Source organism: Mustela nigripes, chromosome 7 (assembly GCF_022355385.1).
Source record: "Mustela nigripes isolate SB6536 chromosome 7, MUSNIG.SB6536, whole genome shotgun sequence".
Classification (NCBI taxonomy): Eukaryota; Metazoa; Chordata; class Mammalia; order Carnivora; family Mustelidae; genus Mustela; species Mustela nigripes.
Window position 1 is genome coordinate 90,499,665 of NC_081563.1, and position 26,302 is coordinate 90,525,966.

General features: G+C 45.1%; 1 protein-coding gene across 5 annotated transcripts in view; it reads right to left on the reverse strand.

The window, feature by feature from the left end:
* Window positions 1–1,648: 1,648 nt before the first annotated feature.
* Window positions 1,649–26,302, reverse strand: part of NINL (ninein like) — an 82,773-nt gene continuing 58,119 nt past the window's right edge. For all 5 annotated transcript variants that reach the window (XM_059406419.1, XM_059406418.1, XM_059406416.1 and 2 more), the window contains 6 exons: window positions 25,778–25,847; window positions 13,552–13,707; window positions 12,757–12,870; window positions 7,916–8,125; window positions 5,833–5,946; window positions 1,649–2,607 (listed from right to left, as the gene is read on the reverse strand). In XM_059406419.1, the coding sequence (XP_059262402.1) occupies window positions 2,416–2,607; window positions 5,833–5,946; window positions 7,916–8,125; window positions 12,757–12,870; window positions 13,552–13,707; window positions 25,778–25,847 (856 nt within the window). In that variant the 3' untranslated portion in view covers window positions 1,649–2,415. The remainder of the gene's footprint in view (window positions 2,608–5,832; window positions 5,947–7,915; window positions 8,126–12,756; window positions 12,871–13,551; window positions 13,708–25,777; window positions 25,848–26,302) is intronic.

Sequence of the window (26,302 nt, forward strand, 5' to 3'; positions counted from 1 at the left end):
TGGGTTTCATTTGCTTTCCTTTTTCTAGTTATTTAAGGTGGAAGCTCAGGTCATTGATTTGAGACCTTTTTTCTAATACAAGAATTTAGTGCCATGAATCTTCCCCTAAGTAATGCTTTAGCTCCACCCCACAAATTTGGTTTATTTGTTTTCATTTTCAAAATATTTTCTAAGTTTTCCTCTGATTTCTTACTCAGTGCATGGATTATTTAAAAGTCAATTATTGTTCCCAAATATTTAGGGATTTCCCAGATAATTATTCTGGTCTTGATTTCTAATTTAATTCCTTTTTGGTCAAGGAATATACTTTGTATGACTTAAATCCTTTTGATTTTTTTTTTTTTTTTTTGTGGCTTTTTTCAAGGCCTAGAATATGGTCTATCTTGGTAAATGTTCCAGTGTACTGTTGTTGGGTTCTATAAATGTCAGTTGTTTGATAATATTGTTCAGGACTACTAGATCCAATCTCCTTGTTTTTGTTTGTTTGTTTAAGATTTTATTTATTTATTTGACAGACAAAGATCACAATTAGGCAGAGAGACAGGCACAGAGAGAGGAGGAAGCAGGCTCCCTGCTGAGCAGAGAGCCCAATGTGAGGCTCGATCCTAGGACCCTGGGACCATAACCTGAGCTGAAGGCAGAGGCTTTAACCCACTGAGCTACCCAGGCACCCCTCCAATCTCTTTGTTACTCTAGTTCCAGCCAGAAGAAGCCCGCAGTGAGTGAAGAAGTATGCCCTTTGATGAGTTTTGACAAACGTATACAAATGTATATAGCCATGTAACCTAAACTTTGAGAGTTTTTAATAACTAGTAGAACTAGCTCCCATTCATTGCTCTTCTTTTTCCAGTTTTCCCTATTATTCGCTTATCAAGCTGTACATGTAAACTTTAGAACTGTCCGATTCAGGGACAAGGGGTCAACTGGGGCAGGGAATGCCCACTTGCATTTTTATTGGGGCTATATTACATTAATCAGTTAATGGAGAAAAACCAAATTTATGTTGTTGAGTCTTCGATCCAATAACTGATCTATCCATCTATTCCAGTCTTTTTTTTTTTTTTTTAAGTAGGCTCCATGTCCAACATGGAGCTTGAATTCACAACCCCTAGAACAAAAGTCGTGTGCTTTACTGACTGAGCCAAACAGGAGCTCCTATTCCAGTCTTTCGTGTCTTCCACAGGGCTTTAAGGTTCTTCTTATGCACAGATAGTAAACATACAGACAGAAGGGGATGACGTATAGCAGATTCAGGGTAGTGGCTGCCTCCAGGAAGGGGAAGGAGATTGAGAGCAACAGAGCAGAGTCTACAACTCTATCTATAATATTAACAGAAGGATTTTAATACCTTTTTTAAAAACTTTAATACATCTAATTGATGGGTATAGGAGTGTTTCTTACAAAACTATTTTTCTATTTTGTTTGAAATATTTAATAAAAAAAAGTTAGACTTAGGGGCACTTGGGTGGCTCAGTCAGTTAAGCGTCTGCCTTCAGTTCAGGTCATGGTCCCGGGGTCCTGGGATTGAGCCCCATGTCAGGTTTCCTGCTCAGTGAGGAGCCTGCTTCTCCCTCTCCTGCTGCTGCTACCCGTGTTTGTGCCCTCTCACTCTCTCATTGTCAAATAAAAAGCAATCTTAAAAAAAAAGTTAAACCTAGAAGTTAAAACAATTTTAATAGAAAAGAGTTTTTGTAAATACAGTGACTCTTCATAGTACTTTTCATAGTGTGTTCCCATAAACCGAATAACCATAACTTACATATATTTTGGATATAAAACTATAGTTTTTCTTCTTTACATATATAATACAATTTCCAGTGTGATGACATTTCATTGAGGACAAGATTGCATTCACAATAAATACTATCATCCCTGAGTCCACAGACATAAAATAGGCACTCCCCAAACATCTTCCTGTGGTGGAGAAGGGTGGACGGTCAGAGTGAATAGTCCTTCTCGAATGTCTGTATAGACCCAGATTGAGAATGCTAATGATCTAAACCCAAAGCAGTAGTAGTGAAAGGGTGAAAGTGTCCAGAGCACTTATTTTTCATTTTATTCTCTGCAGCCAAGGTCAAAAGTACAACACTGAAATTAATTTTACCATTTTCTTTTAGTCTTTCTTCGCTGAAAGCTGGCATAATCTGTTTCACCCACTGGTAGCAAAACTGGGAATTTTACCTACAGAAATTACCCAGGACCACTAATAAAAATGTAGTTTTTTCCAGCATGTCTATTTTCTGAGCATCTGGCACAACAGACATTTTTAAATGTGTGTGAGGTGAACATGAAAGAATCAGAAACCTGCTATGCCCGGTGCACAGCCAATGAACCATAGAAAGTTATGGCACTATGGTGGCTTAATTTTAAAAGATGTTCTTTCAAAATGAATTCCAGGAAAACAAGCAGTCTTCTTCACACAGAGAGAGAAGCTGAAGCAATCTTACTGATGAGTCTGTTGAGAGCTCTAACTTTTTCTTCCAAAATGTGGTTTCTCTTCTGAGCACCTTGTAGCTTCTCTTCGGTGACCTGAAGTGCCTTCATCAGGTGAGCATTTTCCACATAGAGCTCCTTGAGCAGCAAATCAGACTTTGTGTTCTTTTCAAACTAGAGAGGAAAGAGAACCATACTTTTCTGTGACTCTCATGCAGACATGCTGCATCACAACTTGGCCTTCCCCACCACCATACGTTTAGACCACAGATTAGGGGCTCTTAAGCATTTGAGACAAACAGTGAGTGGAATGACAATTTTTGTTACCTTGGAGTGAAAGAGGAAATTGAGAATCTGATGAATTATGTGATAGAGAAAATTGAAGTCAATTTTGTGATAGTAGATTTTACCATGAAATGAAGATGTAAAAGGACCACAATCACTAAACTCAAAAAGGACAATCCGGCATAACATAAAACATGTCATTCTGGTTCATCTCAGTGTGCTCGCAGACCCACCACGTTACCCAGGGTGTACCCCAGCACTGCGTCCACCCTCAAAGCCCTGGGTGTATAGGCTGGTCACCACACACCATAGCCACAGCAATGGGGACCCAAGGCCACTCTAGTTATAAAGGTTCGTGTGGCCTGGTCTTGGGCTTTGGAAGTCAAAACTGCATTCATTCATTCAACAAGTAGTGCTAGTGCCTCGCAACAGCCCTGCTCTCAGGAGCACATATTCTGAGGGAAGCAGACAGACCAGAAAGAAATATGTGGTGTGGAGGCACGACAAGTGCTAAGGAAAAACTGTGTAACCAAACCCAAGTCTGCCTGCCTGATATGCAGCAAAGATAAACAGAGCATGTAGTGCATGGCAAGGAAAAGAGAGAGAGCCAAACAAGGAGGAGGAGACAGAGACAGGAGGGCAAGACTGAAATCTGTTTCCCCCAAGGTCAAAGAGTCAGAGATGTTTACAGGCAAAAAAAAAAAAAAAAAAAAAAAAAGGTCTGGGTGAAAAGTTACAGTTGTACTTAATAGCTTAATAGTCCTAGTTAACACTCTGGTTACTGGTTTCACTGGGAGGGGACAGACAACCGAGGAGGGAGTTCCTACTTTTGTTGGGGTGAACAGGGAAGGCTTCTCTGTTGATGTGAACAGAGATCTGAATAAGGCAGGGAAAGGAGCATTGAGACTGTCCGGGTGTGAACACTCCAGGCAAAGGGAGGAGCAGGTGCAAAGGCCCAGAGGCTGGCCAGACTAGGGGGTTAGTAGGGATGGCCAGAGGCTGTGGCTGGGGGGCAGGGTAGTAGGAGGCTCACTGAGAGGTTAGAGCTGCCACACTGACTAGGCAGGCACTGAGAGGAGGGGACTAGATCCCACAGAGCCTTGGAGGCCCCATAGGAATTCTGCCTTGTACTCTGAGGAGGGGGCCAGCACTTTACACACTGGGAAAGCGCTGCTGCCACTCCTGCGCCAAGAATAGAGCACAAGAGGACACAAGGACATTGCAGGGCTCAGAGCTCAGGATGAAACCTTCCAAAGGCTGAACTGATGGGCTCAGTGGGGACACAGTGGGGGCCTCCATCACAACCCCCAGACTTGGGACCTGAGCCAGCGGTATGGGAGAACAAAAGGGGGAACAGGTGCAAGTATGCGGACAATCCTTTGCAGGTTCTTCAGTAAAGAGGAGCAGAGGCAGGGCCAAGGCTCCCTAAGCTTTGGGTTGGGAGTGGCAGTGCAGGCCCCTGAGAAGGGAAGGGCTGGGCACTGTGGCACAGGCATAGACACAGGTGGCTGGTTCGTGGGGCCAGAGCACAGGCTAGTTCTGGGCGGGGGTTGGGGAGTGGTGCAGGGTTGCAGATGGGACCTCACAGGGGCAGGGGTGCAGGAGCAAGAGGATTTCACCAGGATTGAGGATTTGCCAGATCAGAGGAAACAAACTGAGGGTGCCTACAAGAGAAAGACGGTCAGGTGGGGGTCACTGAGAGTCTGTGACACTTGGCCAGGGACACAGCTAGGGAGTCAGAGAATGGCAGAGAAGAAGCTGCAAAGCCAGGAAGATGGTCATGGAGGGGAATGTGACCCCCTGGGACCTTCTACCTCCCAGGGAACAAGAGGTGACACAAATATTTCATCCTGTTTGGGCTTAGTTCAGGAGCTCTCTAAACATACTTGATTACTGTAATAAAAATATTTCTACAGATTCTCACAATTTCTTCTAGCTCTCAGTAGAACTCTTCTAAGAGTAGCTGGTGTTTGGTTAAGACTTTTCCCTGTGTCTCCTGTTTCTTGCACCCTCTGTGCTGGCTGCTTGGCTCCCAGTTCTTACCAGTGGACCTTGTCGGCTGAATTGGACTGTAAAGCTTTCATCGAGCACAACAGCTCTGGCCTTCTTTTTTTGGTCTTTGCTCCCTATAGCAACCCAAAATTTTCCTTTCTCCCACAGAGTGATTTATTTTAAAATATATAGTTCATATCATACTCTTGCTTAAAATCTTCTGATGGCTTCTAACTGCAACTAAAATAAAAGCAAACTCCTGACCTTGAGAGAGTCCTGCCTACCCATCAGCTACAACAACCTCCTTGGTGGCCTGCTGACATACTACGCTTGGTTCCATCTAAGGACATTTGCCTACACTGCACCTCTGCCTGGATGCCCTCCTCGTCGGGGTTCTGGCATGTCCCTCAGAACACATGGAGACATGTGGTTGCATTTTTATGGCTGTCCCACTGACTGGAGGTGCTACAGGCAGTCAGCCCTACACTGCATGGGAAAGTCTGGCCCAATGAGCCAGACTGGGGGCACAGGCAGACCCTCCACTGGGTGTCTGCTCCTACCACGTCTGAAAATAGTGGTCCCCAACCATCTCCACCACTTCCCATCCATCACCATCTCTTCTTCAGAGCGAGCATTTCTCACTACCTGAGGCCATTTCTCTTATTATTGTCTGTCTCTACCTCCAGAATGTAAAGCCCATGAGGGCCCATCTCAGGGTCTTCTCAGAACAATAAATGCTGGGATACATGACAGGTACTTGGTAAATATCTGGCCAATGACTGTACAAATGAACAAATGAATGTCCTTTCTGAGATTATATAAACACCCCTCAAATGTACCTTAAAACAATTCTCAAAACAATGCACAAATATAATTTATAAATATATATTTAACAAAATCAGTTTTTCTATTGATTGCTTTTAACTGTTCATCTTCCGAAAAAATCTTTATGTCCAGATTCTTAAAGTTTAGATGGAGTCCCAGGTTCAGTGGTTCTAAACAAACCTGGGGCTGTCTCTGCATTCTATGAGGATGGTCTCACCCTGGAATAGCTACTTAAATACCCACAGAAGGAAAAAGTTCAGAAAGTACATGTGGTAATAACAGATGCCCATCACTGACCTGTTCTTTCAGCTCAGCCACTTTTTCTTGTAGGAGTATTTCCACATTCTTCAGAACCATTCCCATCTCTTCTACCTGCTCTTCCGTGTCTTTAAGCTCTTTTTCATGTTCTTCCTGCCATAAAAGGTTACAGACCAACAGTTTACATTTCAAAAAGAATCATAGCAGGCTTAGTTACTTTAGAATGGAAATTAGCTAAAACCTACAAATCTGGGAGTGGCTAGAGATAACCTTTCATCTGCACAGAGAAATGTTTATGAATGTTCTGCCACAAGCCAAGAGCTGACACCTCTTTTTGTAGTTCACAGAGAATTAGTGGACTGCTTTCCTAAGAATTTATCATAAATGACTCCAATGTATTTCCCCAAATGTGTTACTGAGTATTTCTAAACGGCTTTTTTTTTTTAAGATTTTATTTATTTGACAGACAGAGATCACAAGTAGGCAGAGACACAGGCAGAGAGGAGGAAGCAGGCCCCCTGCCAAGCAGAGAGCCTGATGTGGGGCTCGATCCCAGGACCTGAGCTGAAGGCAGAGGATTAACCCACTGAGCCACCCAGGCGCCCCAGAAACAACTTCTGATTATACTTCTTTGCTTTGTCAATATTCTATCATAGCTGAGCTTATCTTCTGCTTAACATTTTTGTACATGGCTGGAAGGCTGGAAGATTATTCTTCTACAGAATTTGTGCTTCACAAACCTCAACTCTTACCCGCCTTTAGAGTCTTGCTCCAATTTCCTCTTCATGGAGATCCCCTCACTCCTGATCTCAGGCTCCTACCTGCACACCGCCCCACCCCCCCACCGCCCAGTGTTTGCTCATGAATATTTCAGGAGGGAGTTTTCTCAGCCTTTTAAACACCGACTCAGAGTGCACACAGGGCAAACTATTCAAGCATGTCAGATGTGCCAACTCGAGGATGCCGCACACTAATGCTCTGACATGGGGACCCACTGGCATCTGTTGTTTACAGACAAAGAAACTGAAGCAAAGACAGGGTAAGTAGCTGCCCAAGCTCACTCAGCTGGGAGGTAGTGGAGCCTGCATCCTGACCTCTGCAGCCAGTGTCCTGCTCCCCTTTAAGGGAGCGGCTCTGTTTCTATCTAGGTCTCTAGATGCCTAGTGTGGTGCCTGGTACACAGCCAGGGTCCCCAGATGTGTGTCACTCCTCATTGGCCTCCCATCCCACCACCCTTCTCCTGCTTCCCTCTCATCCTCCTTAAATATGCCAAGTACACACCCACCTCAGGGCCTTGGCACATGTGGCTCCTGCTACTTCTCAAACACTCTTCCACAGTAAGTGGAAGGCTTGCTCCCTCAACATCTTCAGGTATTGGCTCATACAGTAACATGTTAGGAACACCTTCTCCAGCCTGCTGTTTAAAACTGCAAAGCGTCCCACTCCATAGCACTCATCAGTTCACCACCATCTGACATGCTGTCCTCATGACTCATGTTCTCGTTTGTCTCCACCCCGCCTCACTAAGGCTCCAGAAGAGCACAGGCTTTTGCTGTGTGTGCTCATTTCTGTACCTCTGACACCTAGATCCACATGCATCCAGTATATAACTTCTATAGTTCTTGTGTGCCTGTGGGTAGCTTTTTTCATTCAGCAAAATGGTTTAAGATTTTTTTTTAATCAGATGCATCTTTTGGAAATTGGTTGTGTTCGTGTAAAAATCTAGTTTCTGGCTTTCCTTTGAAATCAGGAGAACTCCCACAGGGCTCCACGGGTGGGACTGTTGCCCTCAGCTTCACTCATGCATCTGCATCACCACATTTTTGGCCCTGTCCACAGCTTGAGTGTGTGGTCATGTGGCCTATTACAGACGTGTGCAGCCCCCATGCAGGAGAGACCTTTTGGGTCAGCAGGCTCATCACTCCCTGAGTGGCTGTGTGCCACCCCTCTCTGGTGGACAAGAAAGTCCCACATTGTTCAGAGTGAAAAACTGGATCCTGTGGCTGCCGTACAAGCAGACCTCTAGGAGCTGGGATGGCAGTTTTCAGCCAAGTGACCAGTGATCCAACCTCACCACCACTGTCACCATCAGCAGGGCCTTGGGGCCCTTGTGCCCACTCACCCATTGTGTCTCCAGCCGCCTCCCCTTTTCCTTCTGGAGAAGGCACTCCTCACGGAACCGCCAAGCCACCTGCCGTTCCTCTTCTAGCAGCTGCTGCAGCTCAGCCACATGGTCCCGAGGCACCAGCCCCTGCATCTGCTCCTGCAGCCGATGAACCTCCTCGGAGTGTTGGGACTGGGCCAACCCCAACCCCAGGTTGGCTCTGTGCAGCTGCCATGGGATAAAGCCAAGACAGGGCTGGTGTGACTGCTGAGCACTACAGGGCCATTATCAGACACACAAGACTCCGAGGTTACAGAGAGCCTACAACTTGAAGGGCACACAAGGCATCCAGCCTCCTTGGTCCCTGCATCTGCAACTAAATGCAGGGTTTACAAAGAACCCCCTCGTTTGAATTCTGACAGCCAAACTCCGGTTTGGCTCGAGCTTCCACACAGAGACAATCTGGAAGACTCAGGTCTGTATTCTCAAATTGGTGATAGTTAGCTTCCCACTGCATCCAAGGGAGAATTGTGCTATATTCTGTCTGGTTTAACCTTTAGTAGACTTCAGAGAGTCCATGTAACTATTGAAACCCACAGAGAGCTCACGCTTCTGAGACAGTCGAGGCCAAGGCCATAGAGGGCAGAACCCGCACTGAAGCCTGAAAAGATCAGCAAGCACAGAACCACCCCAGCACCCAGCTCCCCAACCACAGAGGATGGCAAGATTTCACTGGAGTTGTGCAGGGCCATTATTATTGCACAGTGTGTAACGTGGCCAATCCTTTTATTAAACATCATTTAAATCACTCTGATTCTGGAGACTTCATCTAGAATACCCAGAATTTCCTTGGCACCCTAACTAGCCTTGTCAGCTCTCACACACTGGCAAGGCTCCACAGGTGGGAGAGGGAAGTGACTCTGTCAAGGGTCACATTCAGAGCAAGTCTGAGGTGGGGTCAGAGAGATGGGGAGGGTACTGGCTATGGCGACTCGAGGGCAAGAGTGAGGCTTCAGGCCACTGCATCTCCCTGCATCTCTGAGGGGCCGTCTTGGGGGACCATGTCATCACTGTAATGTGTGGCTGTTCTTTTTTTTTTTTTTTTTAAAGATTTTATTCATTTATTTGACAGAGAGAGAGATCACAAGTAGGCAGAGAGGCAGGCAAAGAAAGGAGGGGCGGGGAAGCAGGCTCCCTGCTGAGCAGAGAGTCTGATACGGGGCTTAATCCCAGGACCCTGAGATCATGACCTGAGCTGAAGGCAGAGGCTTAACCCACTGAGCCTCCCAGGCACCCCATGTGTGGCTGTTCTTAGGACAGGGGTCATCCTGGAGAAACACCCGCACCTCCCGCACAAAGTTTCCAGAATAGCTATTTTTGGAGAGTGCAATATAATGATTTAAAGATCAGGTGACCAAAATACATTTCTCAGAGATACCTGGTCTTCATCCACAGATCCTGAAAATGCTTCAGAGGCATAGAGTTGAAACAGGTGTCTTGTTATTAATGAAGATGATTTTTGGACCACACCTAGCAGCGGGGGCTGGCTGCCAGGAGGGCCAACCACAGGATTAAGGGTTGGAATTTTTAGTCCCACCCCCATCTCCCTGGAGAGAAGAGGGGCTGGAGGTTGAAACAGTCAATGGCCAATGAATGACTTTGTCAATCACAACTGTGTAATGAAGCCTCCAGAAAAACCCAGAAGGACAACCATATGATCTGCTTCTGGAGATCTTCCATGCTTGGGGAATCAGAACACTTCCATGTGCCACCAGGCTGGGCTCAAGCTCCATGAGGACAGATGTTTGGGACCTTGACCTTCCTTCCCTTGACCTATCTCTTCCTCTGGCTATCAGTTTGTTTCCTTATCATATCCTTCAATGAACTGGTAAGTGTTAAGTGTCTTCCCTGAGTTCTGTGAGCCACACTAGCAAACCAGTCAAACCTTGGGAGGAGGTGGTTGAAACCTCCAATCTGAAGCTGGCTGGTCAGAAGCACAGGTTATAGCCTGGTCCTGGGGATGGCCTCTGGAGGGGCTGCAGGGGCAGTCTTGTAGGACTAAACTTCACCTGTGGGGTCTGATGCTGTCTCCGGGCAGAGTGTCATAACAGAATTGGATTCTCAGATACCATGTTGGTCTATGAACTGCCTGTTGTGTCTGGGGAGCCCCCTACACAGTGGTGGAATTGGGTCTGGGAACCCTGAGAGAGAGGGACAGAGAGGGGAGAACCAGTTCGAAAACACACCCCTACAAATGTAGCCTTCTCCTGACTTTCATGATCTAGACAGTGATCTGGCCAGAAGCTGAGCCCCAGACCAGGCCCTGCTGACACCGTATCAGAGTGCCCATGCATCCCAAAGGTGCTCCTGCTCTCTAACAGCACTCCCCAACACCCTGATGCCGCTCCTTCTTTAAACACTTTGCCCCCATGCCCCTCGCTGCCACCCACTGCGGCCACCCCTCCACTCTGGACTCGAGTGCCAGGGATAAACTCCTGTGGGAAGGCCCCTTTCTGTCCCAGCGTGAGGTCTCTGTGTCTGTGGCCCTAGCCTGCAGCTGTCTGTGCAGGATGAGCAGCCCATAACACCTACCACCCCTATCCCCGCTGACTGCATCCTGAGCCTCTCATCTCCCTCCTGGTGGAAGTGAGGCTCTAGCTGGAGCCCGGACCAGCTCTGGAAACCTCACCTCCACTAATACATAACAAGGCCCCAGAGAGCACTGGGGCCTCCCACAGCCAGAAAATGAGGGTTGTTGTGTTCTGGGAGCTGAGGCACAGCAGTGAGCTGCCTCAGCCATCAGCTCTGCCCCTCTAAGCTCACAGGCTGCTCTTCCTGCCCCTTGAGGGATGGGGGCTCTGTTCTCTTTGTCTTGAGAGGTGAGGAATGTGTCCTCGCCCATGGAGAGGTGGGCTCTGTGCCCTCCCTCTGAATCCAAGCTAGACCAACAGGATGTGGGGGGGAGTAATGTTCTGGAATGCCATGGCACAGTGCTAAGGAGCCTGACATCTCTGACTGCTCCTCTAAGGGCCCCTGGTCGTCTCTCCTACCCAAGCTTCACTGCTGCTGCACTCAGAGAACCCCATGCCACCGAGAGGCTGGGTGTACTGGGTCCCCAGGCACCAGCCAAACCTGCACACCAGCCCTTCGAGCCAAGGGCTTGCAAACAGCTGATCCAGCCATGCCTTCAGAGGATGCCTGTCCCAACCCCACTGGAATGCCGTGGCCCCCCTGACACAGCTAGTGACAACAGCCCAGGTGAGCCAGTGAGCCCGTAGACCGTGAAGGAGAATGGTACACAGTGCTACAAGCTGCCAGGTTTGGGGGTGGCTTGATATGCTGCAAGTCAGAACCAAGCCAAGATGGGGATTCCCAGGGACATGTGGTACGTGCAGCATTCTGCTCCCCCACCCTCACTCTGAGAGGCACAAAGTCCCTTGGCCAGGCCCTTTAATGCCCTCCCCCGAGTTGCTCCCCTGCTTACACCTGTTCAAGCTGCCCTCTCTCCCTCTGGGCCTCCGCCTCAGAACCACCCACACAAGGGTAACAGTCCTGACCCTGACGCCCTCCCACGTGGCTCCACACCCATCCTTACCACGCGCGGCCTGTCTCAAGACTCCTTACATAGCCTGTAGGCTCCCCTTACTTCCCTCATGGGAATTTTCACTGATGTGGTTTTGGGGGTCCTCTTCTAGATCACAAAGAAGGGGAAACCAGCTCATATAACAGAAAGACTGCCTAAGTAAGGTATCTTCTGCCTGTGACAATGGCTGATTCCTAGTCCCCAAGGGCTCAAACTGCTCAAGGCAACTTCTCAAGCTTCCTTTCAGACTTAAAGAAAGACAGAGAAGGGATCTTCTAAATGCTCAGAAGTACCTCTGGGGCAGTGCTTGTTTGCAGTGGGAAGGCTGAGAGCCCACAAGCCCCCAAAACACATCATAAGGCCTGGGTGGTGGTGGGGGTCCCACAACCAAGTCCAACTATAGGGCCAGGAGCCAGCTGGGGAGCCCTAAAGCGGCTCAGTGAGGGAAGTATGCAGGTGCCACACTCAAGGGCCTCAGGCCAGTGGGTTAGAGACCCCTCCCATATCATGCTGGAGAGGTTTCTCCCATGGCCCCCTTTCCTTCCTGCAGCCCCCAGCCCTCTAAGCACATCCCACATCTAAGTCCACACAGGATCCTCAGGGTACCTCCCACAGTCACACACCCGCCATTCTCTCTCCTGCTCCCCCAGAAAGAACCAGCTCCCCCTCTCTTGTGTTCCTGGACCTCACACTGTCAGGGCACCCCAAGGTCCTTGCTTGGCCTGACCTGCTCTCATTTACTTGTCCAAGACTACAAGCTCTCCACCTTCCTCTCTGTACCTTGAGAACCTGGTGTGCTGGATAAATGCTATAGCAGGAGAGGAGGCAGGAGGCAGGAGCTTGACAACCACACTGTGTGCAATTTCAGGGCTTCTGTGCACAAAAAAAGCCTGTGTGAGTATCGGATGGGGCACCTAGCTTGCTAACCACTGAGACTGCTCCGCCCTATGTCCTTGGATCTGGTGCCAACTCCTCCACCTCAGAAGCTACCTGTCACTCTCCTTCATTCTTCTGATTTGCAGATGGCACACCCAATAGAACAGCCTACTGGCCTCCTTCCCTTGTGCATAAACAGCTGTGCCCATGGATTGCTCAACTGAGCCTGGACAAGGCCCAATTCAGTCCTGGGACTGTAAGCACCCAGCCAGCTGTGTAACCTCAGTCCAGCCTAATGACCTCTCTGGGCCAGACCAGTCCTGGCCAGGCTCTGTCAGTGCTAAACCGTGTTGACTTTCTTCCAGCTGAGACACCGCTACTGGCCATCATGCACACTCACCTGGTCTTGACTTTCTTCAAGAGTGTCTCTCAGCTGTGACTGTGACAGTCTCAGGCTCTGACATTCCTGATTCATGTGTTTGAGTTCAAGTTCAAGTTTTTGGATGTGCTCACCCTGTTTTTAAAAAATCAATTTCATAATATAAGAAATATCTCAGCATTGATACATGTTTGATGCAGAAACTTCAGAAATGTACAGAAAAACAAAGATTACAAAATTTAAATCACTCATCATCCCAGAAGCCTGAGGACCACACCTGACATTGCTGTGACTTCAGCCCTTCCTCCAAATGTGCATTTCTAGCCATAAGACTAATATAGCATCGTGTATGCTATGCTTTCCTCAGTGTATCTTGGGTACTTCCCCATGACATGAAATATTATTTGAAACATAATTTTTAATGGCTGCACCAGAATTTACAGCCTCATTCAGTATTATTGATGATTCAAGCTGATTCCAATTGTTTTGCTATTAGAAATATCACAGCAATGAAAATACTTCCAGCTAAGTCTTTCTACGATGATCAAACTCCCATAAGCAGAATTATAAAGTCAGAGCATACCAATATTCTTGATGTATGTTTTCCCCAAATGTCCTCCTGAAAGGTCTACCAATTTACTCTCCTAGCATCAGGATTTAATTCCTTTCTGGTTTTTCTAGATATTGAGGATTTGCAAAAGCTGCTAAGTCAACAAATTTTCCAGGGCGCTTACTTACTAAGTCTCTATCCTTACCTGAGGGGTGAGTCTACCTCCAGGCATTTTAAGGCTATTCCTGATGTTTTCAGATACTCACCTGCAGCTCCTCCCACTGCCCCACCTCCTCCAGTCTCTGTGTTAATAGCTGAATGGTGATGCAGTTCTCATTCTGGGCCTGGTGGGGAGAGGCCACCTCTCCCTGCTGAAGGACCTTCTCATTGAGCTGCGACACTTCATCCCTACATTTCTGACTCTGAAGCAAAATGGGTTAAAATGCAGATGACAAGGTTATTTTTTTTTAAACAGCAGTTCAATTCAGATCATTCCAGTGGTTCCCGACCAGGAACGACTTTGTTCCCTGAGGAACATCTGGCCATGTCTGGAGACACTGCTCGTTATCACGGTTGGGGAGGGGATAGCTCCGGTATGTCATGGGGGAGGCGCTCGGCACCCTCCAGTGCAGGACTGATCCAGCCCCATTTGGCCACAGGGCCATAGAGCAGAAAGCCTGCACCATGCCCCGGAGGCAGTGAAACACACCTGGATCATGAGAGGTGGTTACATCATGAACACACAAACCATTGCTCTCAAGACTTTCATATTTTTCACATTTCTTTCATGGTTATTTCCAATTATTATTTTAAGCAATTTGACAGAAAACACCCAACTGAAATGTATGAAGCTCCTCAGCGTCTCCTCTGATCTTTGTCATTAAACACATAAACACAGCTTTCAGCAGGGCGCAGGCAGTGATTAAATTGTATATTCTGCTTTTGCTCAGGATCCCCTGGCCAGCAGCCAGTGGATGCACAACAGGCGCCCGCCAGGAGACAAGCAAGGGCATGGTGCACGCAAACAGCAGCTACAACACTGCCCCTACGACCACCCCCCACTGAGGAAATACCCATTACTTTGAACTATTTGTTATGAGTGTCTTCATAGACACTGCACGACTGCTAATCTGCTTTTTCCCACAGCATCAGTTCTTGAGGCCATCGAGGCCAAGCGCCTACAGCCCCAGGTGTGGGCAGAGCAGCGTCCCTGGTACCACTTTCCAGTGCTGCTGGCAAAGCATGGGCACCACTCCCCCGACGGAGGCGCCAGCAACCTCTTACTATTATGTGTCTGAGGATCTGAGGATCTGAGGAGCAGGGGAGGGAACCCTGAAGTTGTTGCAACTTGGATCATTCATGCTTAGTGAGTCTACCCATTTTTCTAGTGACCACTGCTCCCTCTCTTCTCTGTACAGAGACTGTCACCTTGTCCTGTCCTTAAAATCTCAGAACTGAGGGCAAAGAGGTGTTTTCAACACATCATAAGCTCACGGGCATTATGTCTGGTATGGAACTCTGTTGTGTTTACTACATTTCATCATGAAAATTGTTTTTCAGTATTGATACACATTCATCTTGTTCTGAGGACAGCCTTGATTTCATTAACAGCCAGAAATGGAATCTGCCTTCAGTTAATTTTCTTCTGCTTACCTTTAATATTTAGTCTTTGTTTGGAAATAATTTCAAATTTCTATAACAGGGCCAGGGCTATGACAGAGAACATTTATGCACCCTTCAGCCAGGCTCACCGGCTGGCAGCATCCCTCATGTGCTTTTGTGGTGGACACGCTCTGCAGGTATGTGTACGCTCATGTGTAACCACACAAACACACACACACACACACACACACACACACACACACACACGAGGCCCTGCATACATGTTTCCTAAGGAAGTGAGTGTGTTCTCACATGGCTATCATGCAGGTCTGGCTCAGGACATGAATCATACCACCCACCTCCCAGGTTTGTCAACTGGCCCAATTACACCCCTTCCTCCCCTCAGGCAGTGCCTTTATTAGGCAGGCTGTTTTAGATTCCTTGAATCTGGGAAAGTTCTGTGGCCTTTGTCTTGTATGACACTGAAAATTTTGACAGATACAGTCCCTCCCCGCCTCGCCCCTTTAACACTTCCTCACTTGGGGTCTGCCAGATGCTCCCGTGACTAGGTTGAGGTGTTTGCCCTGCAGGGCATCCTACTGGGAGCGCAGAGTGCCCTCTCTCTCTCAGTGTCTGTGTTCATCACCTCATTTCTAAGTTGCACTCATCTGGGTTTTATTGCAGAAGACAAAATGAGATGCTAGCAGTCATCTCCTGGTCACATTTTAAAACAAATGGATGTCTATGCTACATGGGCTTACTACGAACTCAGTCAGGCCTTTAGACCTAGTTTCCAGTTTATAGGCAGTACAAGGACGACACTATCAGATCCAGAATGTGGGATGGCCTACAAGACAACTGCCAGGTCTCTTCAAAGAGACAGACTTGAAGGAGCAAAACAGGTGTGCCAAGTTAAAAAGACTAAACACATCGAGGCAGGCTGGCCATATTTTCCAAAGACAGCCTCAAAGACAGCCTCAACGGCCTCTCCCACCCCACATCCCCTTCTGCACAGTGACCTGGACACTCCCCACCCAGAGGAGATTGTGTCCCTCCCTGTGCCTTGCAGCATCTGGGTGAGGGTGTTATGGAATGATTTCTGAGGTCAGAAGCCTTGTCGCCTGCCATGTGGTCTTCCTGGTGCCCCCTTGTGACACTCCCTCCAGGAGCCGAGTCCCACAGAGAAGCCTGCACGTGATTCCAGCCCTGGCCTCTGGGTCACCCCAGCTGTCCAGTCTTTCCAGCCCCCATGATGCAGAGCAGAAGAGGGCCATCTGTCCTGCACCCTGTCTGAAGCCCTGACCCACAGGTTCTGTGAACGCGATCAGGCAGCTGTTTTCTGCCCCCAGAATGGCACTGATGGTTCAGTGAATCATCCTTAATTGTATGGTGTTCCAAAAAATTTACCATAGAAGATATTTTTGAATAATTAGAGAAATGTAAATATGGTTGGAATATTGGATGGTGTTAGATAATTACAATTAGGTTTCTTAGGTGTTACAGTAATACTGTGGTTAGGCAGAAGTTGCCTTAGAAGCAGGGTCTCACTCTCTTCCTTTCAAATGGCTTGAAAACACACCCACACATACACACCATACAGAGAGATACAAAGATGGGTATAAACAAAGAACTAAACTACTTATGGTATTGTTAACAACTGTCAAATTAAGGTTGTAGTATGGGGCTGATCAGTCAGTGTATATTATGTCAACAGTTCTGTGTGTTTAATGTTTTTTATTCTAAAAAGCTGAGGGAAGAAAACAAATGGATACCTAGAATCCAGTTACAAGTGTGTCTTAGAAATAGGCTCAAAAGGGGACGGGAGGCCCAGGAAAGCCCCAGATGGGTCATTTCACAGGAAGTTGGTCACAGGCAAATGCAGCTGAACTTTTCATCTTAACTCAACCCAGGAATTACCCTCCTGATAGACAAGGCCTAAGCAAGGCTACTACACCCTCACCATGGACACAGACACCCAAAGCTGGGAGCCCAGACAAGCCATCTGCTCATCAGTGGTCTGACACAGCAGAACCACTCAGACCAAAGCAGAACCACTCAGTGACCACAGGCAGAGGGCAGAGGGCAGAGGCAGCACTGGGAGAGAAGAGCCTTGGGACTGACCTCAGGGATGGCACAGATTCAAGAAGCCACACATGGCAACTACCCCACACCCCGAGAACTAACGAGTAAGTTCAGCAAGGTGGCGGGACTTGCTAACCCATTGTATTTCTATGTCCTGACAGTGAACACACAGAAACCCAAATTAAAAACATAATACTAGTTCTGGTCTCTGGTCTCATGTGAAAAGAGCTCCATCTCCCCAATAAGAAAAATGCTGCTTAAATTGAAATCAACAACTCCTCTTCAAAACTTTAGAGAATTGTTATCATAGGGCAAACCAACGCCCTGAAAACTAGAGAGACAGGCTAAGGGTTCCCAGTTTACCAGGAGCAGAGGTTGGAACCTGAAACAGGAAGGGAAGTGGGTGCTGTAAGGACGATCGCTAGAGGCTGCGCCTGGCAGGCTTGAGAGTAAAAAAGTCACGGTCTCAGGGGAACCCCCAACTTTCCTGAGATGTCTCAGGTTCTTTCCCTTAACATCAGAGAAATTCCTCTCAGGCTTCTAGCAAGTAGGGGTAAAGTAATTGCTATGGACTGAACTACGCCCCTCCAAATTCCTATGCTAAAGCCCTCAATTCCCAATATGACTGGAGATGAGGCTTTCAGGAGGTAATTAAGGTGAAATGAGCTTATATGGGTAGGGTCCTAATCTGACAGGACTATGACCTTTTAAGAAGTAGAGCTCTGTCTCTCTCCCTCTGTGTGGCCCTGTGGTGGAAGGGCCATGTGAGGACAAAGAAGGCTGGAGGTCTTCAAGTCAGGAAGGTCAGGAAGGTCTGGAGGTCAGGAAGAGGGCTCTCACCAGGAACCAAGGCAGCTAGTACCTCATCCTGGACTGTGGCCTCCAGAACTACAAGACAATAAATTCCCATGAAGTCCCTCAGCCTACTGCACTTTGTTATGGCAGCTGAAGCCATTCTAAAGGACACTCAGAGGGTTCTGTTCCCTTCAAGAGAAATAATTATACCAGAGCTTAAATAACCACAAACCCTCCAGCCTTTCTGTCTTAGCACACACCACCATCAGAGTGGCTAAAATAAGAGTGACACCGCCAAATGCTGGCCAAGGATGTGAGGAAACTGGATCAAGCATAGATTGCTGGTGGGAATGTAAACTGTTACTGTCACTCTGGGTAACAGTCAGGCAGTTTCTTACAAAACTAAATGTGTAACTACCATAAATTCAGTACTTGCACTCCTGGGCACTTATCCTGGTGGAATGAAAACGTTCATTGAAAAAAAAAGTGCATAGGAATGTTCAGAGCAGCTTTATTTGTGATAGGCCAGAACTGGAATCAGCCCAGCTGTACTTTAAAAGGTAAGCATTAAACTGTGGGACATCATCACACAGAGCAATATTTAATAATAAAATAACTACCATTCAGGCAATGCTAGATGAATCTCCAAGCAAGTATAATGTGTGAGAAGGGTCAATCCGAAAAGATACACTCTCTATGATTTTTTTTTAATATAACATTTTGAAATGACAGTTTTAGAAATGAAGGACAGAGGAGTGGATGTCCGGGGTCAGGGGCCAGGGTGGGTAGGCAAGAAGGTGTAAGTGTGGTTATAGAAGAACAGCATGAAGGATCCCTAAGGAGTTGGAACTGTTCAGTATCTCTCTCTCTCTCTCTTTTTTAAGAAAAAGATTTTATTTATTTATTTGAGAGAGATTGAGAGAACATGGGCAGGGGAGAGGGCAGAGGGAGAGGGAAAAGAAGGCTTTTCACTGAGCAGGGAGCATTCCAGAACCCTGGAGTCATGACCTGAGCCAAAGGCAGATGCTTAAGCGACTGAGCCACCCAGATACCCAAGAACTGTTCAGTATCTTGACCGTGAACACACACAGTGATGAAATTGTATAGCACTCAGTACACATACACCACACACACACACACACACACACACCACACATAAATGCACACACACGGACACATGTACACACCTATACACAGACTTACACGCAGACATACATATACACACACAAACCCATACACATACACATACACACATGCACACACATACCCAAACAAATGAGTACACAAGTAAAACTGGAGAAATCTAAGTAAGATCCATGGATTGTATCAATATTAATAGCTTGTTATGAGATTTGTTACAGGCTGATTTCTGTCAACCCAAAAATCATATGTTGAAGTTCAAACTCCCAATACCTTAGAATATGACTGTATTTAGAGATAGAGTCTTTAAATAGGTGATAACACTAAATGAGATCCTAAAAGTGGGCTCTAATCTAATATGAAAGTTATTAGGATGAGATTAAAACACAGGCATGTAATAGGGACGGCCATGTGGGGACATAGGGAGAAGACGGTCATCTACAAGACAGGCTTCATGAAATTAACTTGCCGACCCTTGACCTTGGACCTCTAATCTTGAGAAATGTAAGGAAATAAATTTCTGTGTGTAAACCACTCAGTCTGTGGCATTTTGTTATGGCAGCCCTAGTGAACTAATACAGATATTATACTTTAGTCTTATGAAGTGTTACCACAAGGGATCCAAAATCTTTGGGAAGCAGCAAAAGCAGTTCTAAGAGGGAAGTTTATAGCAAGTCAGGTATACCTCAAGAAGCAAGACAAATCTCTTATATACAATCTAACCTCATATAAAAAGGAGTTAGAGAAAGAACAAACAAAACCCAAAACCAGTAGAAGGAAGGAAATAATCAAGATTAGAGCAAAAATAAATGATATATAGAAACTAAACAAACAAACAAAAAAAACCAGTAGAACAGACCAATGAAACCAGGAGCCGGTTCTTTGAAAAATTAATAAAATTGATAAACTCCTGGCTAGATTTATCAAAAAGAAAAGAGAAAGGAAGCAAATAAATAAAATCACAAATGAGAGAAGCAAAATAACTAACACCACAGAAATACAAACAATTCTGAGGGACTATTATGAAAAACTCTATGCCAACAAATTTAACAGCTCAGAAAAAATGGTTGAATTCCTAGAAACATATAAACTACCAAAACTAAAACAGAAAGAAACAGAAAATTTGAACAGGCTGATAACCAGCAGATAAATTGAAAGAGTAATCAAAAATCCCCCAACAAGGAAAAGTCTGGAACCAGATGGCTTCATAGGCAAAATCTACCAAACATATAAATTAGAGTTAATACCCATTCTTCTCAAGCTATTCCAAAAAGTAAAAAAGGAAGGAAAACTTCCAAATTCATTCTATGAGGCCCATATTACCCTGACACGAAAACCAGATAAAGACACCACCAAAAAAGAGAACTATAGGCCTGTTTTCTGATGAACACAGATGTAGGAGTCCTCAAAAAAAATACTAGCAAACCAAATCCAACAGTAGCAAAAATCACTCATCACAATCAAATGGGATTTATTCCTGGGTTGAAAGGGCTGTTAAAAATTTGCAAACCAGGGTGCCTGGGTGGCTCAGTGGGTTAAGCCACTGCCTTCGGCTGAGGTCATGATCTCACGGTCCTGGGATCGAGTCCCGCATCGGGCTCTCTGCTCAGCAGGGAGCCCGCTTTCCTCTCTCTCTCTCTCTCTGCTGGCCTCTCTGTCTACTTGTGATCTCTCTGTCAAATAAATAAATAAAATCTTTAAAAAAAATTTGCAAACCAATCAACATAATATATCACATTAATGAAAGAAAGGATAAGAACCATACAACTATTTCAATAGATATGGAAAAAGTGAAGTACAACATCCATTCGTGATTAAAAATCCTCAACAGAGTAGGTTTAGAGGGAACATAATAAAGGCCAAAGATGAAAAAGCTACAGCTAGCATCATCCTCAATGAGGGAAAAGCTCTCAGTTTTTCTCAGGTCAGGAATAAGACAGGGATGGATGTTCACTCTCAACACTTTCATTCAACACAGTATTGGAAGTCCTGACCATAGCAATCAGGCAAGAAAAAGAAAAAGCATCTAAATTGACAAGGAAGAGGTAAAACTTCCCCTATTTGTAGATGACATGTATATAGAAAACCCGAAAGACTCCACCAAAAAGTTGCTAGAACTGATAAATGAATTCAGGAAAGTTGTAGGATACAAAATCAACATACAGAATCTCTTTCATTTCTATACATCAAATATGAAGGAGCAGAAAGAGACCTTAAGGAATCAATCCTATTTATAATGACACAAAAAACAGTAAGATACCTAAGAATAAACCTAACCAACATAGTGAAAGACCTGTACTCTGAAAACTATAAAATACTGATTAAAAAAAACTGAAGATGACACAAAAAAATGGAAAGACATTCCATGCTCATGGCCCAGGAGAACAAATATTGTTAAAATGTCCATACTACCCAAAACAGTCTACACTTTTAATGCTATCCCTATCAAAACACGAACAGCATTTTTCCCAGAACTAGAACAAGCAATCCTTAAATTTGTATGGAACCACAAAAGACCCTGATTAGCTCAAGCAACCTTAAAAAAGAAAAGGTGAGGAGCGCCTGGGTGGTTCAGTGGGTTAAAGCCTCTGCCTTTGGCTCAGGTTGTGATCCCAGGTCCTGGGATTGAGCCCCGCATCAGGCTCTCTGCTCAGCAGGGAGACTGCTTCCCTTCCTCTCTCTTCCTACTTATCTGTCAAATAAATAAATAAAATCTTTTAAAAAATATTTTTTTAAAAAGATGAAAACATCACAACTCAAGACTACAAGTTATATTACAAGGCTATAGTAATCAAAACAGTGTGGTATTGGCACAAAAATATACACATAGATCAATGGAACAGCATAGAAAACCCATAAATTAAACTACAACTACATGGTCAATTAATCTTCAACAAAGCAGGAAAGAATATCCAATGAGGAAAAAGTCTCTTCAACAAATGGTGTCAGGAAAACTGTACAGCAACATGCAAAAGAATGAAACTGGACCACTTTTTTTTTTACCACACAAAAAATTATACTCAAAATGGATGAAAGTCCTAAATGTGAGACCTGAAACAATAAAAATTCTAGAAGACAGCATAGGCAGTAATGTCTCTGACACTGGCCATAGCAACTTATTTCTAGATTTGTCTCCTGAGACAAGGAAAACAGAAGCAAAAATAAACTACTGGAATTACATCAAAATAAAAAGCTTCTGCACATTGGCGCCTAGGTGGCTCAGAGGGCTAAGCCTCTGCCTTTGGCTCAGGTCATAATCTCAGGGTCCTGGGATCAGGCCTTGCATCAGACTCTCTACTCAGCGGGGAGCCTGCTTCTCCCCATCTCTGCCTCTCTGCCTATTTATGATCTCTGTCTATCAAATTTTTTTTTATTTTTTTTTAAAGATTTTATTTATTTATTTGACAGAGAGAGATCACAAGTAGGCATAGAGGCAGGCAGAGAGAGAGAGGAGGAAGCAGGCTCCCTGCTGAGCAGAGAGCCCGATGCGAGGCTCGATCCCAGGACCCTGAGATCATGACCTGAGCCGAAGGCAGCGGCTTAACCCACTGAGCCACCCAGGCGCCCCTATCAAATTTTTTAAAAAGTACATTTAAAAAGTTCTGCATGGTAAAGGAAACAATCAACAAAACTAAAAGGCAGCCTACGGAATGGGAGAAGATATTTGCAAATCACATATCTGATAAAAGGTTAGTATCCAAACTATATAAAGAACTTATAGAACCAACTAATCCAATTTAAAAATGGGAGGACCACATGAATAGGCATTTTTCTAAAGAAGATATCTGGAAGGCCAACAGACACATAGAAAGATCACTCATCACCAGGGAAATACAGATCAAAACTACAAGTATCACCTCATGTCTGTCAGAATGGCTAAAATCAACAACACAAGATAAAACAAGTGCTAGTAAAGATGCATAAAAAGGGAAACCCTCATGCACTGTTGGTGGGAATGAAAACTGTAGCGCTACTGTTGAAAATAGTATTGCAATTTCTCAAAAAGTTAAAAATAGAACTACCCCATAATCCAGCAGTCATATTACTAGGTATTTACCCACAGAATACAAAAATACTAATAGAAAGACATACATATACCCCAATGTTTACAGCAGCATTATCTACAATAGCTACATTATGGAAATAGCTCCAGTATATACTGTCTGATGAATGGATAAAGAAGATGTGAGATACACACATACATACACACAATGAAATATTACGTGGTCATAAAAAAGAATGAAATCTTGCCATCAGCAATGACATGGATGGAGCTACAGGGCATACTGCTAAGCAAAATAGAGAAAGACAAATACCATATGATTTCACTCATATGTGGAATTTCAGAAACAAAACAAATAAGCATAGGGAAATAAAGATAGAGAGAGACAAACCTAGAGAGTACAGAGAACAAATTGATGGCTACCAGAGGGGAGGTGGGTGGGAGGATGGATAAACCAGGTAAAGGGAATTAAGGTCTACATTTATCATGATGAGCACTGTGTGATATATCAAGTGCTGAATTACTATATGTGCACTGAAACTAGTATTACACTGGATGCTAAATGAAATTTAAATAAAAACTTAAAAAAATATTACCATTGGGGGAAACTGGTCAAAGGATTTGAAGGATTTCTCTATATTTCTTACAACTATGTGAGTTGCAATTATCAATAACAATATCAATTTTAAAAAGAATTTAAAAACCCAAGAATGATACATCCTAGCTTGTGTGCCTCCTCCTTAATAATTCATCCAAAAGGCAGCTGCATGGCTCAGTCAGTTAAGTGTCTGCCTTCAGCTCAGGTCATGATCCTGGGGTTCTGGGATAAAGTCCCACATTCGGCTCCCTGCTCAGCAAACACTCTGCTTCTCCCACTGCCCCTGACCCCACTCATTTGCACGCTTTCTTTCTCTCTTTCAATCTCTGCCTCACCAAAATAAATAAATATATAATCATCCAAAAGCCAGCAATTGAGACCAAGTATGAAAGGCATCTGTGCAGTGAAAAGAAGGGCCATACCTACCCCAATGTTCATAGCAGCAATGGCCACAATCACCAAACTGTGGAAAGAGCCAAGATGCCCTTCAACAGACGAATGGATACAGAGGATATGGTTCATATACACAATGGGATATTATGCCTCCATCAGAAAGGATGAATACCCAACTTTTGTATCAACATGGACAGATCTGGAGGAGATCATGCTGAGTGAAGTAAGTCAAGCAGAGAGAGTCAATTATCATATGGTTTCACTTGTTTGTGGAACATAAGGAATAACATGGAAGACATGGGGAGAAGTAAAGGAAAAGTGAATTGACAGAAATCAGAGGGGGAGACGAGTCATGAGAGACTGTGGATTATGAGAAACAAACTGAGGGTATTGGAGAGGAGGGAGGAGGAGGGGGTTAGGTGAACCTGGTGGTGGGTATTATGGAGGGCACATATTGCATGGAGTACTGGGTGTGGTGTATAATCAATGAATCTTGGAACACTAAAAAAATTAAAAAATAAATTAAAAAAAAAGGCAACTGTGTATGGGGGTAAAGAGAGGACCAGTGTGGGGTTAGTGCTGAAACATATTGGGAAGGGTATTTATGCGTGGGTTAAGGGGAGACTGATCAATAATAAGTGGATCTTCAAAAATAGAAACTGGCTTCTCACTGCTAGGATAGGATATCCTCTTCTCACTGCTAGATAGGAGTTACAAATATGGAAAGGGAGAAACTAGGCTCATCCCTATGATATTAGATGGGAATTGCATATATGGGATTTGAATTCATGATTTTCAGAAGAAAGATATATATAAATAAATACTCATGAAACCATATGCATGTGAGTGTGTATGTAAATAAGAACATACATACTCCTTAGTTCTAGCCATTAATTGTGCCTGGAAGTAGTGACACCCCAGGAGCAGTGGGCACTCCTGATGCCTGGATCTTGGTCTCCATACACCATTCTAAAATAATGGTGACTGGGGGCTCCTTGTGGGAAGTAGCTGATTACAGGCTGAGGCAGGGGAAGTATTAGACCTGGAATATCTGGGGATACCAGAAAGTAAGGAGTGCTCAAAATATGACCAGGATCTGTCTGGAGGACCCAGAAACTACTATGAGGGACTCCCATTGGCCAACTCCAGGACAATCTGAACACAAAAATAAATACTGATGGTAATGCTTTATAATGCATTGAATTAAACAGGAACCTAAGATGGTAATATAATGATGGGAATGAGTAAATAAGCCAAAAGGAAAGAAAGCTCTTCCTTATACTAGAATACCAATAAGATTAGTTACCAAGAGAGTAGTTACCAACTGACCACCATCACAGCAAGAAACAAAGGATGCTAAAATAAGGGGATGAGAGTTTGATGGGAAACAGGGTATTTACATAATATCAAAGCATCTACCCATACAACACTCACCAATTATAAAGGAAAAAGTAAGTTTACCATGGAGAAGCCCAGTCAACACCACCCAACCAGGAATCAAAGCTGAACTCACTAGGAGAGGGACAAATCATGCTGAAGAGGCATAATCTAAAGGGAACATCATATAACCCAAACTGAGGGCCTTCCTAGAAAAGAACTGCTTATAATCTCTGAAAGTGCCCTAGTCCTAAAGGACCAAGGACTGACGGAGGGAGCCCCGTGATTCTGAAGGTAAGGGGACAGCTGGCAAAGCTCAGAGAGATGGGGGCTCTGGTGGCACTTCTGCACCCATGTTAACATCCCGACTTTGAGCCAGGGAAGGGGCGGACGGGCTGGCAACTCTCAGATCTTCCAGAAAAAATTTCTTTCCTTCCTTTTTGAAAATCTGAAATTACTTCAAACTAATGATGTTCGTGTCATGTGGGTATCAACACCTGACCTGTTTGTTGAGTTCTTCCACTTCAGAGCAGCTCTTTTCCTGGTTTCTCTTTAAAACCTCGATTTCCTTCCTGTTGAAGAAACAAAATGTATAGTGTCACTGAGCAGCCAGGTTCTTTTGTCCCAGTCATTGCCCCTGAACAGTGGGGGCTCCGGGATTGCAGCCACAGAACAGACTCTCACGCTTGCTCCTGGGACCCCCAAGCCACCACCCTGCCACTGTTCTCCACCACTGCCACTGCCCACCCAGTCAGGACCCCGACCCTGGGAACCAGAGGAATACTGTCACTACTGCAGGAACACAGTAAGAACCTCCATGGCATTTCTCGGTCACACAAAGTAAGATCTCATTAGCAAAATGTGACTCTTCACACCCGGCGGCACAGGCAGGACTAAAACAGCCTAGTATCTGTTGATGTCTCTTGTAAATGTAAAACTTCCTGGCAGCAAATAAGGGAAATAATGGTTTCCTTCCTTCCTTCCTTCCTTCCTTCCTTCCTTCCTTCCTTCCTTCCTTCCTTCCTTC